This window comes from Prionailurus bengalensis, chromosome E3 (genome assembly GCF_016509475.1).
Source record: "Prionailurus bengalensis isolate Pbe53 chromosome E3, Fcat_Pben_1.1_paternal_pri, whole genome shotgun sequence".
NCBI lineage: Eukaryota > Metazoa > Chordata > Mammalia > Carnivora > Felidae > Prionailurus > Prionailurus bengalensis.
In genome coordinates this window covers 16,165,494-16,183,821 of record NC_057357.1, presented here as the reverse complement: position 1 = coordinate 16,183,821, position 18,328 = coordinate 16,165,494, and the positions used below count along the sequence as shown (strand labels likewise).

Here is an 18,328-nt window from a genome sequence, read left to right as displayed (position 1 = left end):
TCGACTCCAATGCGGGAGCCACCCTCCGAGCCAACGAGGAGGGTCCGCGTAGATGTGGCGATCTCGCGCGCCGCCCTGTGCGCCGGGCGGATAGCGAATGGAAGGGGCGCGCCCGCTGGCCTGAGGACCAATCAGAGCAGGGCAGGCAAGCAGGTCCGGCTCCCAGTGGCCACTCGGGCGCAGACTCAACGCGTTGCCTGCTCTTGGACTGGACAAGCCTCCTGCCAATCAGGGGCGGAGCAAGAGGAGCCTCGGCCAATAGCGGGAGGCGGCCGGGTCAGGCCGGTGGCCCTGCGGTGCGCGCGGTGGTCCGTGAGCCCGTTGGCGCTGAGGGAGTGGCCGCCCTCCGGCTCTCGCGCGCTGCGCTCTCCACCCCCCCCCCCACCCCGCCCCCGGGCCCGCCCGTCGGCCGCGCAGCGTCATGCCGGGCGCTGCTCGGCGCTAGTGCCCGGGGCCGCCGCCTCCCGCCCGCCCGAAGCCGCGCCCACTGTCCAGAGCCAGAGGGATGGTGGTAGTCACGGGGCGGGAGCCAGACAGCCGTCGCCCGGACGGTGCCATGTCCAGCTCCGACGCCGAAGACGACTTTCTGGAGCCGGCCACCCCGACGGCCACGCAGGCGGGGCACGCGCTGCCCCTGCTGCCCCAGGAGGTACCCAGGGGGTGGGGCGTGGGAAGGGGCGCATAGGGAGAAGCAGGTGCCCGGCAGAACTGACCTTGGGGTGTGAGCAGCGCCGAGGCTGGGGTCGGGGGGGTCGGGCTGAGGGCGGCGCCAGAAGAGCCGAGCTGCCCAGCCCACTCATCCTCCTGTAAAAGGCACAGGTGTGTCTTCCTGTCCCCGGGGGGCACCTGATCTCCCCACCCCACGCCCCCCTTTCAGTGTTCACTCACTGCAAGGTTGGTTTACTCCCACCCCTAAGTCCCATCCTTAACAAGTAGAGGGAGGGTAGTCTGTGGGAAGGGAACCTTGGAGCCCCAAGAGATGAGAGTGTCTGCTAGAAAATCAGGGAGGAGGCCTTCGTGGTTGCCCAGACCCAACCTCCAGCTGCCCAGAAAGTGGGGTCAGGGACTCTGTGCAGATAAGAAGCAGGCTAATTAATAGATGTGTCCACACTCACCTGACACCTCCATGGCTTTCCTTCCCACTGGTCTTGATGTGATAACAGTATCACATTTAGAGCTGAAATGTCACTCAAGAGAAGGGGAAAGAGAAGGGAAGGTGGGGCACTGCTGGGAGCTGAAGAGGGAGACAGAAGGTAGGAGCTAAGGTAGTGCTGGATGTGGGGGCCTGTGGGGTGTGGAGGAATCCTAGGAGAATGGACAGCTCCAGAGGGGCAGGGCTGGGCCGGGGGTGGCTCCTCCCCTGGGGATTAGAAGCCTGTGCCCTCGACATCATGAAACACAACAATGAGCACAACTCTAAAAGTACTCTTTGCAGTTGGCGGTGGAGCCGTTAGAAACACTGTGGTGCTTACTTTTCATGCACTGTCATTGGGGAAACAATGGGGTTTGAGACAAAGAGGCAACACCCAGAGACTGTAGGCCAGCTCCCCCCCAGACACATTGTTCCATGTGAGATCCAGAACAGTTTTTGGTTGCTTTTGCCTCTGTGCCTCAGTCTTTTCAGCTCTACTGTGGAGCAGACACTTGGATTCGTATGAGATATCCTTGGAAAAGGTGTAAAGAGCTCCAGAAATGTAAAGCATTGTTATCTCAAAATATTTGAGTCCTTGCTATGCACCTAGAATAGTTTTATTGGAGCTATAGACTAAGTAGAAGGCATTTGTTATCCTTTGGTTGCAGAAGAGTAACAGTGCATACGCACAGAAGAACTGTACATAACCTTTCTATTTCATGCATTCATTCACTCATTCATTTAATGCACACTTGGGTCTTTGCTGCATGCCAGGCACTGCACTAGGCTCTGGGTAACTTTGATTTAATGTATTTTTATCCTACTTTAGTTCACAAAGAACTTTTAAAAAGTTGATATTATTTTACTTATATGTGAAATCTAAAAAACAAACAAAAAAACAACAAAGCATAAATAGACCCATAAATACGGAGCACAAGCTGGTGGTTGCCAGAGGGCAGGAAGGGTGGAGGGATGGGCAAAATGGGTGAAGGGGAGTGGGAGGTATTTGCTCCTAGTTATGGAATAAATAATTCACGGGGATAAAAAGTACAACATAAGGAATACAGTCAGTGAAATCATAACGTTAATAAATGGTGGCAGGTGGTAGCTGCACTTGTAAGCATACCATGTAAAGACTTAACAAATTACAGTGTCACACACCCAAAACTAATGTAACGTTGTGCGTCAACTACACCTAAAAAAATGTAGGAAAAAAAACTGGAAGGCTGGAGGAAAGGACTATCTGGATAAACATACACTGGAGCCTTAGAGATGTAATATTGAAAAGTATGCACTCGTACAAAATTTTAGTCAATCTGGAGGTTGTGGGAAAATTAGAGAGAACTGGCTTCATTTCTTTAAAACCACAAGCAGTGAAAGATATTCCCACCCTCCACCTCCCCCAAAAAAGGTCCTGAGTATTTTAGGGAGACCCTAGAACTTCTCCTGGCAAATCTATACCATCATTCCCTGTTCTTCCCCCTGCCCTTGCCTCCGGAACCTTAGCTGGACGGGGGACTGATCTCACTCTACAGATTAAGAAAGAAGCAGTGAGGTACAAAGAATGAGGAGTGGATGCCTGGAATTGTTCCACAAACACCTATGAGCCCTGCTGCGGGTGGCCTCATGATTAGTGAACAAGATGCCGTCCCTGCCCTCAGGAAGCTTGAGGTCTAGAAGGGAGAGCTGACAGAGGAAAATAACTGCTGGTGTACCGTGCTAGGCGAGGAGGGTGTGTGGTCCATGGTGAAGGCACGATGGAGGGAATGTTCAGTTAACTCTGTCTTGGGTGCATGTGAGGAACAATAGAACAGAAATGCTTACAGGATTGGGAAACTTAAAGAGAACCTTTTATTTTATTTTTTAAGAAAGAGAGAGTGTGCGCATGTGCACACAACTTGGGGACGGGCAGAGGGAGAGAGAATATTAAGCAGGCTCCACACTCAGCATGGAGCCCAGCGTAAGACTCCATCTCACAACCCTGGGATCATGACCTGAGCTGAAATCAAGCTACCTAACCAACTGAGCCACCCAGGCGCCCTGAAGAGAAACTTTTAGAATGCGCGGATGCTGCTAACCTATATGGTGCCTTGGTGTGTATTAGAGAAAGGACACACAGCTGGGCTAGCAGATCACTCTCAGATCAGTGTCCTTGTGCAGTGAACAACATACACCACACACGGGGCAAATGCATTTACTAGATGGACAAAGGGAGAGTGGAAAGAACATTCTGGACAGAGAAGACAGCATGAGCAAGGGCATAAAAGTGACAAATTCAGGAAGTGGAAAAGAGGACAATGACGGCTTTGAACTCCAGAACAGCGATAGCAGAATTGGGGTGGGAAGGCCTGATTTAATGGCTGGGGGGGGGGGGGGGAGTGGGTAGGACTTGGCAACTGATGAGTGTGGGGAAAGAGAGGAGAGAGAAGAACATTCAGAAAGACTCCTGGATTTTAGCGTTGGGTGACTGAATGGTGTAGCACTAATAAGACCCCAGAAGACCACAATCAGAGCAGCCTCTGTTCTCATTCCCCAATGCCTGGCTGAAAGTGCCGGTGGTTCCTTTCCAGTTTCCTGAGGTTGTTCCCCTTAACATTGGAGGGGCTCACTTCACCACACGCCTGTCCACCCTGCGGCGCTATGAAGACACCATGCTGGCGGCCATGTTCAGCGGGCGACATTACATTCCCACAGACTCCGAGGGCCGGTACTTCATTGACCGGGATGGCACCCACTTTGGGTATGTTTCTCCCTCTATGATCAACCTTATAGTTCTAGTAAGTAGGACCTGGGCTTCAATATGGGGCTTTGGTATCTTCCATTAATGACCAGAAAAGAAAATAGCAAATGTACTGATGGAATTTAATAAATGTGCTTATTGAATTGGATCAAAAACCATAGTATCTTTCCCAGAGGAGACAAGGACAGCCAGAGAGAGCCCAAGTTGCCACACACTGGCTGGATGTGATGAAATTGGAGACCAGGAAGTTGTCATCTGTATGGAATAGGTGTGATGCCACCTATAGGCAGGGGAGCCCCAAAACAACTTCTTGGAGAATATCCTCAGATTCAGATTCTGGGGCTCCACATTGCCATTAGGGAGGGACATGGTGTATGACCGTGGTTCTCAGACTTTCTTTGATGGTTTAAAACAAATGAACAAAAAAGGTGAAGGAAGGGCCAACATATGATTGCCATCTTTTAATTTTGCCAGAAAAGCCTTTAGAAAAAAACAAACACCTTCAATTGTGACTGTCATTTTAACGCTAAAACACAGAAAGACACAATCTCAAAAAAGAAAATAGCCCTTCCCAAGGAAGGACTTCTGATACCTTAACACGTAAACAATTTAAAGACTTTATGTTTTAGTTTCCTTGCTTGTGAAATGAGAAATAATTACAGCTGCCTCACAGGCCTGCCATGCCGATTACGTAAAGAGCCTTGGTGTGACCCCTCACCGGGTCCTTCCAGAGCATGTGGCTGAAGCTCTTTGCCCCTTCAGTCTAACTTTGGAGATGACTACAGAACTAACATGATTCTTGACCTTCAACACATTGGCTAAGGAGTCAGAAAGTCTCCAACCACTACGTATCTGTGCTGGCCTCCCAAGTAGGATCGCCTGCACTGGGAGAAAGGTCATTTTTATCCTCAGAAAGGAGCCTCTGGTCATGCAATTTGCTTTGAAGCATCTGGGTTTCCCCATTGGGCTGTCAGCTGCCTCCAATGCTGAGAAAACAAAGTGTCACATCGCTCTGCAGAGCTATAAAAAGATTTTTGTTTGCAGGCTGTTTGGGGGAGGAAAGTGCTGGCCCCAGCTGGCAACTCCCACAGCACTCTTAGCTGGGCCTTGCCCTGGGGTCATGTTTTTCAGAGCAGACCAAGGTTTGCTTAAGATCCTAGAGGACTAATTTGGGAAGGGGTTGTGGGGAGGAGGAACAGGCTTTGGCTCTAAGCTGATGTGCCCATGCCCAGGTGGCCATAGCTGGAGAGGGTCAGAGCTGGGCCAGGGTGTGGCAGAAAGCAGGGTATTGTGGCATTTATCCTCAGGCTGCTAGACTCCAATGGTCTGTGATTCATCATCAGCAGATGAAGTTGCTTAAAGACTCAGAGAAAATAAAATAGGGGCTCAGGGCATTTGATCAGGTACATTTCTCTGCTGGGGCAGCTCATGTGTCCCTAGCACCCACCAGGGAGGCTGCTTGGGTCACCACCTGGGGCAGTTTCCCACTGTGATCAGTGAATAACACTTTGGACTAGAGTCTGGACCACTGTGGGTATGGACTTGGAGTCAACCATGACTGCATCTGGGCCTCTGCTAGCTGTAGCTCCTTGAGTAAGGGTATTCTTTAACCTCTCTGAGCCCCTCTTTTTCTTCATTTAAAAACGGACCTAAGATGGCACTTAAATGTCATTGAAGGGATTAAATGGGGTAACATAGAAATAGTAGCTGACCCAGACTAATACTTAGTGATTGTTACTACCATTACATCATGGTCATAGACAAGCTATTGAGGCAACATCTTGATCTTGGGGTTTACTCACATTATCTTTACAGAAGTAAAGACCTTGCCACACTTAACTGACGATGGATCTGATTATGATTACTCTTAGCACCAAAGAATCTGAAGATGGAATTAAAAGAACTGAATTTTTATTTTAAGAAAATGCAGTATGTGATTTTATTCATTCGAGAAACCAATTTGTCCAGGTGTTCAGGGTAGCATTTGCTGTCCATATAGCTACAAAATAAGATGAATGGCAAAGAAATATAGAAAATGGGGAAGGCTACTACATTGCTAGTGGAAACATAAAATGCTACAACCATTTTGTTAAGCATGCGCTTCACCTTATGACTGAACAATTCTCCTAATATTTAGCCAAGAGAAGTTGGTGCGTGTGTCCACAGAAAGTCTTATACAGGAATGTTCATCACAGCTTTACTCATAAGAGCCCTAAACTGGAAACAACTCAACTGTCCATCAGCAGGAGAATGGGTTAAATCAGTTATAGTAGATCCAGCCACTTACATGAGTTTTAAGATGAGGCAAAACTAATCTTTGTTGATAGAATTCTGGGATTGAATGAGAAGAGGCAGAGGGAAACTTTGAGGAGATTGAAATGTTCTGTATCTTGGTCTAGGTGGTGGTTATAATAAAACTATACAATTAAGGTTTGTACATTTGAAAAAAAAAGATTTGTACATTTGTTGCATATTAATTAGACCTCAATTTAAATATATATGTCTTAAGGAGCCTAGAATATGTATGTTTCCATTATTCCTATATATACCCAAAAATAACAATACCTAATAAAATAAATATATCTAATGATTATAAATGTAATAATGATGATACTGATAATAACAGCTATTAATGCTTATTGAGGACTTACCTTGTGCCAGGTATTTTCTAAGCACTTTTTAATCATTTAATCCCTTTATACCATTACAAGGTAGTTTTTAAATTTTCCCTCATTTTACAGATGGGAAAATCAAGGCACAGAGAGGTTAAGTTCACCTCTCCAAGGTCACACAGCTAGTAGTCTGGTTCCAGACTCTGTGCTCTAACCACTATGTGACACTGCCCAGATCCATTAGCTCCTTCTCACCAACCCTCTTTCCTTCCTGCTCAGAGATGTGCTGAATTTCCTGCGCTCAGGGGACCTGCCACCCCGGGAGCGTGTACGGGCTGTGTACAAAGAGGCTCAGTACTATGCCATCGGGCCCCTCCTGGAGCAGCTAGAGAACATGCAGCCTCTGAAGGGGGAGAAAGTGCGCCAGGCATTTCTGGGACTCATGCCTTATTACAAAGGTGAGGTGTCAACTGCCCAGGGTGGTTGAGGTGTGGGAAAGGAGGGTTGCGAGGCATCTGTGTGTGCATAGGTCGTCACCAAAGAGGTGGGTCTAAGATGTATCCGTATTACTCCGGATCAGAGAGATTTCTGCTTCCCCTTCTGCTCTCCCCTCCCAGTCAAACTGGGAAGATTCAGGTTCAATAGGGCCCACTTTTCCTGTGACATCATCAGATCACATTTCAAAAGGATGATCCTCATTCTATCCTTTTGGTTTCTTTTGCCTTGGAGACCCATGGTCCCTGTTTAAGTTTGTGCCTTTCACAGGCCCAGAGTCCCTTCCCCAGGATCTGCCTCTTCCCTGTTGGATCATGCCTTCACCGGGGCTCTCTCTTTGTGCCCTGATGCTGCCTTGCCCACTGCCCCCCGACCTCCTGACCCCTGTCCCAGTGATGGGTGCTGTGTTCACCCCTCTAGACCACTTGGAGCGGATTGTGGAGATTGCCCGGCTGCGTGCAGTACAGCGGAAGGCCCGTTTTGCCAAGCTCAAGGTCTGTGTCTTCAAGGAGGAGATGCCCATCACCCCCTATGAGTGTCCGCTTCTCAACTCCCTGCGCTTCGAGCGGAGTGAGAGTGATGGGCAGCTCTTTGAGCACCACTGCGAAGTGGATGTATCTTTTGGGCCCTGGGAGGCTGTGGCTGATGTTTATGACCTACTGCACTGCCTGGTCACGGACCTCTCAGCCCAGGGCCTCACTGTGGACCATCAGTGCATCGGGGTGTGTGACAAGCACCTCATCAACCACTACTACTGCAAGCGCCCCATCTATGAGTTCAAGATCACATGGTGGTGAGTAGCCCGGGTAGGGAACAGAGTCCTATCAGGGAGGGTGTCCATTCCCCTTAGTGGCGCTGGGAGTAAGATCCCTGGAAGGGATACTGACTGCCCCAGACCTGCTGAGGTGAGGACCAAGTCCTGAGGCACAGCTCCAAGGGGACGGAGGTCTCCCAGCTGTACCTCGGGGTCAGGCTCAGGGCTTGTGGCCCACAGGGACCTGGTGCCTGGATTCACCTGACCTCTCCTCAAGGCACAGCAATCTCTGCCTGAGGCTTAGGGGTCTGGGTAGCTAGGGCTTGACCAGAAAGTCCAGAGAGGTTTTGTCACTCTTGTTCTTGCAAGAGAGTTTCTGCCCTTTTTAGAGCCACGTTACCAAATTGTTGTAGGCATAATCACTTCCTCAACCCTGTTCACGTATCCCTTCCTTGTGCCTAGTGTATAGGTATGAACACAGAATATGATGGGGGGTTTACCCAGGTAGCCGCCCCACAGCCCCTGGCTGAAGAAGAAGCATCTTCTCTCCCTCTTCCCCCAGGGATAGTTCCATGCTTTGTTTTAGGATGTGGAAAGACTCTTCCTCCTGGAACATATTCTTCACCACTTTTTGGAGATGTAACCATAGTTGCCAAAGCCATGTACCAGGTTGGCCTTAGAAAAGCACAATGTTTACAGCCCTGCCTTAGGGCCTTGGCTTCTCCTACCTTCCACCAACCTTCCTTGCTTGAAGGGTTATCTTCTCAGGGCTGTAATGCAGATTTCAGAGGTTCCTTTTGAAGATTTCCCGAATCGAGCAGACAAGTTGCATAGATCTTCTGTTATCTTTGAGATATAACATCCTTTCTAGAGGCTCAGAATATCTCTTTGGCTGCCATTTCATGTGTTAGCATCCAATTTGTGGTGAACCTCCTTAGATAGAAACCCCCTGTGTTTTTAACCCTATTGCTTTATCCTGCTAATGTTCTCCTAGGAGAGTGTCTGTTCTGAGGAGGCAAAGAAAGGGTTGGGTGGGAGGCACAGCTATCCCGGGAGCTGTAGGAAGATAGCAGCACTTCCATCGTGTTTTACTGTCCCCATTTCAGAGACAGAAAAAGATTCACAAGGCTCTGTTCCCACTGCATTTCCTTCTTGCTCCATGTGCAGACTAGGGTGGTCAGTCGGATGTGGACACACATCCCCTAAAGGAAGAGCCATGCAGCACCAGCAATCGGAACGTAACATTTCTGTGCTGCATTAGAGACTTCTCCATGTGATCGTGATTGTGTTTGATTGCTCCTGGGTGTTTTGTAGAGAGATTTTTTGTATATAAAAAACTAGTGAGGACAGCCTCATTGGTCTCAGTCCTGTGAGACCAATGGTTGGTGATGTAGGGAAGGGGTAGCTAAAGATGTCTGTATCCTTCTAAGGAAGAGAAGGCCAAGCCTTAGGACCTTGGCAGAACTCCTTCATAGGGCAGTGACCTCCTGGCCCTCTGTGGCAACAGGGATTCCAGGGCATGGTTTTGCACTCTTACATTGTGTTCTTATATGGTGGAACAGAGGTATAGAATGAGATCTAAGAGGAAAGTATACAGTCAGTTGTTCAGGTTCCAAGGTACGCATCCCTTCTATTGTTCTCATCCACAGATGAATCATCACTTTTCTGGAGTTGATTTCCCTGCTTGAAACTTAGTCCAACAGCATGCCTCTTGTCTTGTTCTAACAGAAGTCTTTCATTTAAGTTGCTCCAGTTGGTGTTACTGCCTAATACAGATTCATTTTTAGACAGACACTGAGGCAAGCTATTCAGGAGAAAGGCAGTATGAGTAGAAAGCAGACAATTAATCCTAGTGCTTTCAGGAATCTGGCCTTGGCCCTGTCTCTCTCCCACCCTTGTCACAGAGTATCACAGTACTTGGTTATTTAGAGTCCATGCACGTAGGATGGAGTGATTGGTTTGCTCAAAAACAATCCCTGAAGACAAGCTTGGAGCTGCAGAGATGCTGCACAAGGACACTGTCCTTGTGCCTCTTGCTAGAGACACCCCTTTGGATCCGCTCTGCCCCTGTGTTGTTCTCACAGTGGTGTGTTCTGTGCCATTGTGCGGGAGACAAGGCGCTGGGCCAGTAGACCAGGCAGCGCAGGGATACTGGCAGCCAGCTTAGAGCTCTTTCCAAACGAAGTAAAAGAATTCAGTGGCCCAATTTGGCCATTCTCTGATGAGAAGCCAAGGCCAGGCTGAAAAGTGCTTTTGGTTGTGGTGGTGGTGGTAATGGCCTCCAAATAAAGGTCATATCTGAGGAAGAGACTTCTCCAAGTTGTATCCTTTCTCAACTCTAACTGGTCAACTCTAAAGCATAAGAACGGTTGGGTTAGGAAGGAGGGCCCCAAAGGATGAACACTTCTTCCCAATCAAAAGGGAGTATATTTTCATAGCATTCTATGAAAATATCGTGTTGATGGGTCAAACCAAAGCGCCTGCCTTTGGAGCTTCCATTGTGTTTGTGGGCACCTTTTCTCCCAGGTGTCATGCTCACTGGTTGGGAAGGTGAAAGTTTTAGGATACAGGATCGTGTGGTGCAATAGCAGCCATAACAAAATTCAATAAAAATGAAAAAGTTAACTAATGGCACAAAAAAGATTGAAGCAAAACCACAATGAAACACATCACACCATCCCAGAAGGGGGAATTCTTTGGGTAGCACTCTAAATAGAAGAAATACAGGACTCGTCACCACCCTTATTCTACCTTCGGTTAATTCACAAGGCTGTCCAGTGCTTATCACGTGGCAAGGAGTCAACTGTGCTCTGAAAGTTTCTATTCTTTCTTCCTGGGGCTGAGGATATTCTGGGAGCTGTCTGAACCTTGTGCCTCAGGCTGGTCAGGTGACCTTATCTTCCTGTTCTGGGTTGCTTGTTGGAAGACTAGGAAGAATGACATTTCCAAACCACAAAGTGGGGTGAGCCTCAGTGTGCAGTCTTGGCCTCAGCTGGATTTTGAAGAGGTTAAGACAAATGACAACAACAACAAAAAACCAAAAACTACTCACACTGATCCCAGTTAGAATTTCAAATATCCTTCTGCATACCTTCTGTCCATATTTGATTCTAAGTGATTAAGCTTTCTTGGGCACCATTTTGCTGCGACTCTTTCATGAAGGTAGTGGCTGCCTTGTGATCCTTAAAAGAGGGAGGCTCTATTCATCAGAAGCCAGAGTGTGAGAGACTGGGGTGGAAGAGGCACTTTTTGGAATTCTGGAAGAATCATACATGTATACATATGTTAATTGGGAGAAGGGTGGGTGGGCAGGGGTTGAGGAGGAGGGAACAAAGACTGGGTATAGGAACAGGTTGCCTCTGGAGTATGGGAGGTCACCTGGGTCCATTGTCTTCCTTCTGTACGGTGTTGGGTGTTGGGTTCGTGTACATGGTATAACATTTCCTATGTTCGTTCACTCCCTGTCTGTGAGCGCTTTGGTGCATGGAGCCTCAGTACCCTCACGTGGCATTAAAATAAAGAATTAGAACCTGGGTGCTGTGCCTTTCTTTTTTAGAGACTTACTCTCATCCCTCCTCTGCCCCCCACTGTGCGAGCAAATCACAGACTATGTCTCGATTTCTGCTTAAAATGTGTTATATTTTTAAATACTCAGCTAAATAAAAGAGGCTCTTTCCTGAGACCAGCCCCTGAACTTCTGCCCTGACTTGAAGTTAGAGGGAGATGGGCACCATGAAGGCCCTTCTGCAGTAACTGTAGCCTTGTCTCTGTTCCAGGTAGGAGTGTGCCCACCCAGCCTAGGCTTTGCCCTCTTGTGTTGAGAGGTCTTCAGGGGAAGAAGATACCACAGTTGCACGGTCACTCTGTGGCTAACAGCCATGTCAGGTGGTTCTGAAAGAAATCCCTCCTATCATGTCACCACTTCTTTCAAGGGCGAGATAAATGGCTCTAAGCTTATGTAAGCCTTAGTGGTTAAGACCCTTACTTGAGGAAGATGGGTATAAGTTGCCCTTCCTCTGAAAGCAGAGTTTGACACCTTCCTGGCTAATGAGTGTCCTCATCAGGATGCCCCATGGAGTCACTTAATGGAATCACTTGTTCATGGAAAGGTGAATTCTGACATGCTGGGTAGCTATGCCACCCTCCAACTGCTTCCTTAAATCTCTGATTATTCTGACTTTTAAACAAAAGCACTGCTGCATTACCTGTGCCAAATGTATTCCCTGACCTAATTACTGTGCACACAATCACATAGTAATGATACACTAATAATACTTAATAAGTTGGAAACTGAAGCTCATGGAGACATAATTGCCTCAAGGGCAGATAGCTAGTAAATGGCCAAGTCAGGATTCAAACCCAGGGCCCTTTTCGGAAATCCTCACAAGTGTTCAACAGAGCCCTCCCTTCTTGTCAGTGGGACACTGACAACAGAGCTCAGTGTCCCACCTCTGAGACTCAGGGCTTCACCCTGCTTCAGTCTGTGCAGATTTTAAAAGCAGATACTCTAGAAGTCATATTAGAAAACTTCCTTGGATGCGTAGGTCTTAAGTAGTCCCTGAGTATTAAGGAGCTAGCTGGGGTCCCCAGTGTGCCGCCCTTCTTAGTAAAGGGCACATGTTTGCTAGATGGAGAAGGACCCTGCTCATGGGCAATGAGTGGAGGTCAGTAGTGGCTCTCTGGCTGGATCCTGGGTATGGCAGGATGATCCGGGACAGCTTGAGTTAATCAGACTCTTGCAGCCTCCTGGCCTAACCACACAGATGCAGCCTGATCATGTGGGGAGTGTGCCTGAGGCCGCGGCCCTCCTTCAGGGACCCCTGACATCAAGAGAATAATTGAGTGTGAGGCTCTTTAGTGTGGCTTGGGGGATGCTGTGTGCCTGGCTTGGGACTTACGACCCTTAGATCTGGGTCTCAGTCCTGCCTATTTGTTCCTTTGTCATCATTTTGAAGATGATCTCTTAGCTAGCTTTGATTACCTTTCATTTTGATTTGCTTAACTTCTAGCATGTTGCTCAAGCTTGTGTTCACTTACCTTTAACTTCCTGTCCTTTGACTCCTTACCATTTTGTTTTTCCTTTCATGTACTTTATACTGTTCTCTATTTTTTAAACATAATTTTAAACTTTATTTCTAACGTAACTTTAAAATAAAGTGCCTATATGAATAGGATGCCAATGAGCATCTTGTTCTGAGCAAGAGTAATTATGTGCCTTTTTTCCCTTCTCCAGTCATTTCTACAATGATCTTACTAGCTGTGAACATTAGGCATCTCATTTCTCCCTTAGATGAATATCTTCTTCTAAAGTCTAAATATAAGGAAAAACTGATAGTGTTATTACAAAAGTCGTAGATCTGATGTCCAAGCTTTTACCTCCCCCTCCACAAAGCTCCCTTCCCAGCATATACACACAGTAACAGTGAGTTGAGTCTTAGAAACGAGGCAGCCCCATTCCCAATTGCTAAGGACTTCTTCCATCACACACTTGTTCTTCCTGAGCATTGACATAATCTGAAGATCCTGGGATTCTACCACCTCCAACCGCCTGGAACCAAGTGGAAACAGAACTGTTGTGCACCAGGAAAAAAATCCAACACAACTGTAGGAAGGCTGAGTTGAACCATCTTAAACCATCCAGAAATACTTCATAAAAGGGGCCTATAATCAGATTGTGATGCACCTTTCTCACCCTTCTGTGATCTCAGTAGCAAACTGAATCACCCTTCCACAAACCATGACTTTTAGAATATTCTCTTAATGTATTATAGACCCTGTTGGTTTTTTTTTTCCCTATATTAAGTGACCTTGGCAGATGGCCTAGCTCCAGTAGATCTTTGGAATAGATGTATACATACTTATCTCCTTTATTAATAAAATTAAGAAATAGAACCCCAAAAGCACCACAAAACTTGGAGCTTGACCTCCGTTAAAAGAAATTTATAAGTTAAGAATTTAGTTGAAATCTTTATACTTTTGTTATTTTTGTAAAGGGATTGGATGGTATCCTGAGTAGGTTTAAGTCCCTAGAATGTTATCATGAGTAGGTTTAAATCCCTATAAATGCCTTTTTTAGTGTGTTTTTCAACATTACATCCTTATCTTCAGCTCTGCCTCCGCTTACTCTGCCCCAGGGACCCATCTTTGTGTGTACGTGTCATGGGTGCCTACTGTCCCTACTCTTACAATGTCATCTCCATCTCTCCACCCCCTCCACCATCACCACCCCTCCCCCAGCTCACGACTGTCCTGTCTTTGGCATTTTAAAGCTGGTTGCCTACTTCTGGCCCTGCCTCATCCAGCATTTGGTAGCCAGCCCTGGCAGTGATGCTTTGTCCAGCACTGCCCCCAAACTTCTTCTCAGTCAGTTAGGTGCTCTTTGCACTGAGGTCCCTGACTTTCCAGTTCAGCTTTTTCACCTGGCTTGGTAGGATTGAAAGAGCCTTTTTTCAGCCCTTGTCTTGAAGCTCTGTATCTATTTCCACAGGGGCAGCAAAGTGTACTTGCAGGACCCCACTGAACAGATAAGTTAGTTTCACCCTCCTCTACCCTTGGAAGAGATAAGCAAAATACTCTTCCTGGAAACTATGTTCACCAAGAACTTCCTAACAAAGATACGGACTTCCCTGGTGAACTGACCACATCCCTATTGGCCGAAATAAGGAGGCATTATTCACTTGGTGCTCCCAAAAGTCAAGGCAGAATGTATCTGCCCCCAGACATATTCAGACAATGTTCCACCCAGATGCTTAATTTTATACTTCCAAATGCAGCTCTATTTGGAAATTTGCGTTGGTTCAGAGAGGCAGAGGAATCCTCTCTGAGGATTGAGGACATTGAGGAATCCACTCTGTAGTCACCTGCAGGAATGACTACATAGGCTGGACCACTTAGCCTAGAGGATTCCACTTACATAGGCTGGACCTTTAGCCTAGAGGATCCCACTGAGATGGGGTTTATTGTCTGATTTTGAACCCTGTCAGTGCTGTTCCCTGCTGGGATGGCAATCCTGACTGCTTTATAGCAGCAGCACCCCCTGGGACAACCTAGATTTGTGGATTGAGATCTAGAGGCAGAATTTCCAGATAGCCCAACCAAAATATCCTCATGATAATGTACAAGAAAGTAAAGTTTTTTAGGTGGAAGGCTCTCCAGATACTCAACTTTGCCCCAGGATTTCTGGGATTTATAGGCAGTAACCATTCATTCATGATCCTCAACTTCCTCACTTGATCATCCTGTCTTTTTAGGAAGGAGCTTCACCTGATCCTCACTAAGGACCCAGAATTCCAATAGCTAAAAACCCTTTTCTCCTATCCTGGTCTTATACCACCAAGACACACTTCAGTGCCTTGGTAGGGGTCAGAAGGAGGCACAAGCATGGGGAGCCTCTGTCCCTTGTTTCTATATCTCCATGATGCTGGTATTGGCAGGCCAACAACCTTTGTAGGTGTGAGAGTTGCAATATAACCAACAGATTCAAGGTCTAGAGATGGCATGTGAAAGAACCCCTTAAGGGATGTCTGTCTGCAGGAGCCTGGAGTAGTCAAGGTGAAACTGGGAGCTTTGTCCACACACAGAGGGCAGGCCATGTTTTTCAAACATCTTGACTTCAGAAGGTGCTCCATTTGCAAGACCACAAGAAAGAGGCCAGCAGAGCAATTCCGGCTCTGGTTGCAGCTGACTGAGAAGCCATTGCAAGCTGCAGGTAGGTACCCACATGCAGCAGAAGCCAGCCAAAACCCAGCGCCTGCCAAAGTGGACACAAAAAGGGACTGTCTCCCCTTACAATGGCTGACTAGGGTGACAGGAGAGGAAACTGAACACAGGTGCTTCTGCTCCATCCTGTTGCTATCCCTTGTGCCTTTATATCCCACCCATTGAAAATGGAAAATAACATAGAGAATTCTTGGCACCTTATATTTGACACATCAGTCTAGGCTGTCTCCTCCTTGCATGATCTTGCCTGAAGTGCAATGAGTCATTTGTATTAGCCAAGAGAAAAAAAAACATGCAGTTATCTGAACAACTTATATCTTTAATATAAATAACTATTAATTATAATAGGATTGGAGTAACGAGGGATTGGCAGTAGCGAACTATAAAGAATATAGGAATAGCACACGTAGGAGCAGCCACTACCCCCAGAGCTGACATAGAGAACACTCCTCCCAGAGCTGATATCCAGACCTTTTTGGAGAGGGGATAGCCATGGCTCACTGAATGGTAGAGAAGTCACTGGGGTGCTATGCTGGTGGAACTTGCTGGAAATCCACCCTCTAGGGTGCTGGCAAAATCTGTTCAGAGAGGTGTTCTGCCAGAAGCACTCCACTAAAAAACCACCCAAGGCGAGTGCTGGGGAAAGCTGCTGGCCTTTTTGTGCCATTGACTACCATGCACTGCAGGAGCTGGGTGCTGGAGAGGCGGGGCTGGGAGCAATCACACCAGAACCGGAAAGGAAAATGTCTTTATTCTTGGCAACATCTCACCAATGTCCTCTACTAACAAAGTTTAATATCACATTAGTTGGCAAAGGAAAAAATATTCAAAGGTCCCAACCCAATTTTTGCAGAAGCAGTGAAGGATGAATATGGAGCTAAGAGGCAGTCAGTAACTGGCCTATCTATATACACTGATGACTCCCAAATTTATACTCACTCAGGCCTCTTTCCTCAGCCTCGAATTATATATCCAATAACCTGCTGAATTATATACCCAATAACCTGCTAAATATTGCTACTTCAATACCTATTAGCCATCTCAAGCTTAATATAGTCAAGTGGAATTCTTTACTTCCTCTTCCCACCCCAAACATCTTCTTCATTCCACCTTCTCTATCTCAGGAAATGGTACCACCATCCACTCAGTCAACAAAAACCTGAGAACCATCTTTTTTTTTTTTTAATGTTTATTTTTGAGACAGAGAGTGTGAGTGGGGGAGGGGCAGAGAGAGAGAGAGACACAGAATCTAAAGCAGGCTCCAGGCTTGAGCTGTCAGGAGAGTCCAATGCAGGACTTGAACACACAAACCACGAGATCATGACCTGAGCCAAAGTTGGAGGCTTAACCGACTGAGCCACCCTGGCACCCCAACGTAAGAGTCATCTTGAACTCCCCTCCTTAACTCACCTTGTACTGCAATCCATTGCCAAGTCTTGAATTCATCTTCAAGATTATCTTGAAAACATGACAAATTCACTTGTCTGAATCACCATCATCTCTCATCATGCATTACTACAAAGACTTCTTGGCTTAATTTGACCCCTGATTATACCTCCTCCAACCTATTTCCCAAGATAGTCTTGAAAGGGTTAATTAGACCTGCAACATGCCTACTTAAAACCCTTTGCTTTTAGAATGGTCTTTCCATGTTTGATCTGGTTCCTGTGTACCCCCAGCTTCATCACTCCACACTACTCCTTTTTTCCTGTCTTCTGCTCTGGACTTCTTTCAGTTCCTACCTCAGGTTTTTGTGATTGGCATTTCATCTCCTTGGAATGCCTTTTCCCCAGCGCTTCTCATGGGCTGGCTCATTTTTCCATTTTGTGTTCCACCTCAGTTGTCACATATTCAGTGAGACCTTCTCTGACTATGCCATCTACAGTACACTTCCAGGGGTGCCTGGGTAGCTCAGTTGGTTAAGTGCCCAACTCTTGATTTTGGCTCAGGTCACAATATCACGGTTCATGGGGTGAAGTCCTGCATTGGACTCTGTGCTGATGGTGCAGAGGCTTCTTGGGATTCTCTCTCTCTCTCTCTCTCTCTCTCTCTCTCTCTGCCATCAGATTTTGGACTCACCAAGCCTGCACAATCACATGACCCAATTCTTTAAAATAATTCTTCCTATATATACTATATCTATTCTAGTGTACATGTATCTCTCTTCTTCTCTTTCTCCATCTATATGAATATTTTTTTCTAGAATTTATTTATTTATTTATTTATTTATTTATATTCTAGAAAGTGATACACATCCTAGGAGAGTATCTACCTATCTGTCTGTCTTTTATTTTTAGAGAGAGAGAATGCAAGCAGGAGAGAAGGGCAGAGGGGGAGAGAAAGACAATCCTAAGCAGGCTCCATTAAGTGTGAAGCCTGACACAGGGCTCAGTCCCACAACCCTGTGTTCATGACCTGAGCCAAAATCAAGAGTTGGACACTCAACCAACTGAGACACCCAGGAACCCCTATATATCTATATTTAAATCTAAAAGTAGCATACCACATGTTCCATCACCCTACTGTTCTCATTTAACACTGTCTTTTGGAGGTCTGTCCATTTCATTACATATAGAGCTCCACCTCCCCCCCCTTTAAAATTTGATAGTACAGTTGATGCTTGATCAATGCAGGAGTTAGGTCACCAACTCCCTGTGCAGAAGAAAATCCACATGTAAATTTCGACTCCCTCAAAACTTAACTACTAATAGCCTACTGTTGACTGGAAGCCTTATTAACAACATAAAGAGTCAATGCACATATTGTGTATGTTATATATACTATATACTGTTTTCTTACAATAAAGCAAACTAGAGAAAAGAAAATTTTAAGAAAACCATAAGGAGGAGAAAATACATTTACAAAACTATCACGTG

The 18,328-nt window shown here is 46.6% G+C and overlaps 1 protein-coding gene across 1 annotated transcript; it reads left to right on the top strand.

Moving 5' to 3' along the window:
• The first annotated feature begins 266 nt into the window (after positions 1 to 266).
• On the top strand, positions 267 to 12,940 carry KCTD7 (potassium channel tetramerization domain containing 7). The gene is made up of 5 exons (XM_043559888.1): positions 267 to 649; positions 3,703 to 3,872; positions 6,764 to 6,942; positions 7,400 to 7,772; positions 11,510 to 12,940. Exons 1-5 carry the CDS (start codon positions 506 to 508, stop codon positions 11,511 to 11,513), a joined length of 870 nt encoding a protein of 289 aa, XP_043415823.1. The 5' UTR covers positions 267 to 505; the 3' UTR covers positions 11,514 to 12,940.
• The last annotated feature ends 5,388 nt before the right edge of the window (positions 12,941 to 18,328 follow it).

Bases quoted from the DNA above. Each gene is read 5' to 3' on its own strand.
- KCTD7 (XM_043559888.1), top strand. From the start codon at position 506: ATGGTGGTAGTCACGGGGCGGGAGCCAGACAGCCGTCGCCCGGACGGT. The intron at 3,873-6,763 runs GTATGTTTCTCC...CTTCCTGCTCAG, and splicing joins CGGGATGGCACCCACTTTGG to AGATGTGCTGAATTTCCTGC. The intron at 6,943-7,399 runs GTGAGGTGTCAA...TCACCCCTCTAG, and splicing joins ACTCATGCCTTATTACAAAG to ACCACTTGGAGCGGATTGTG.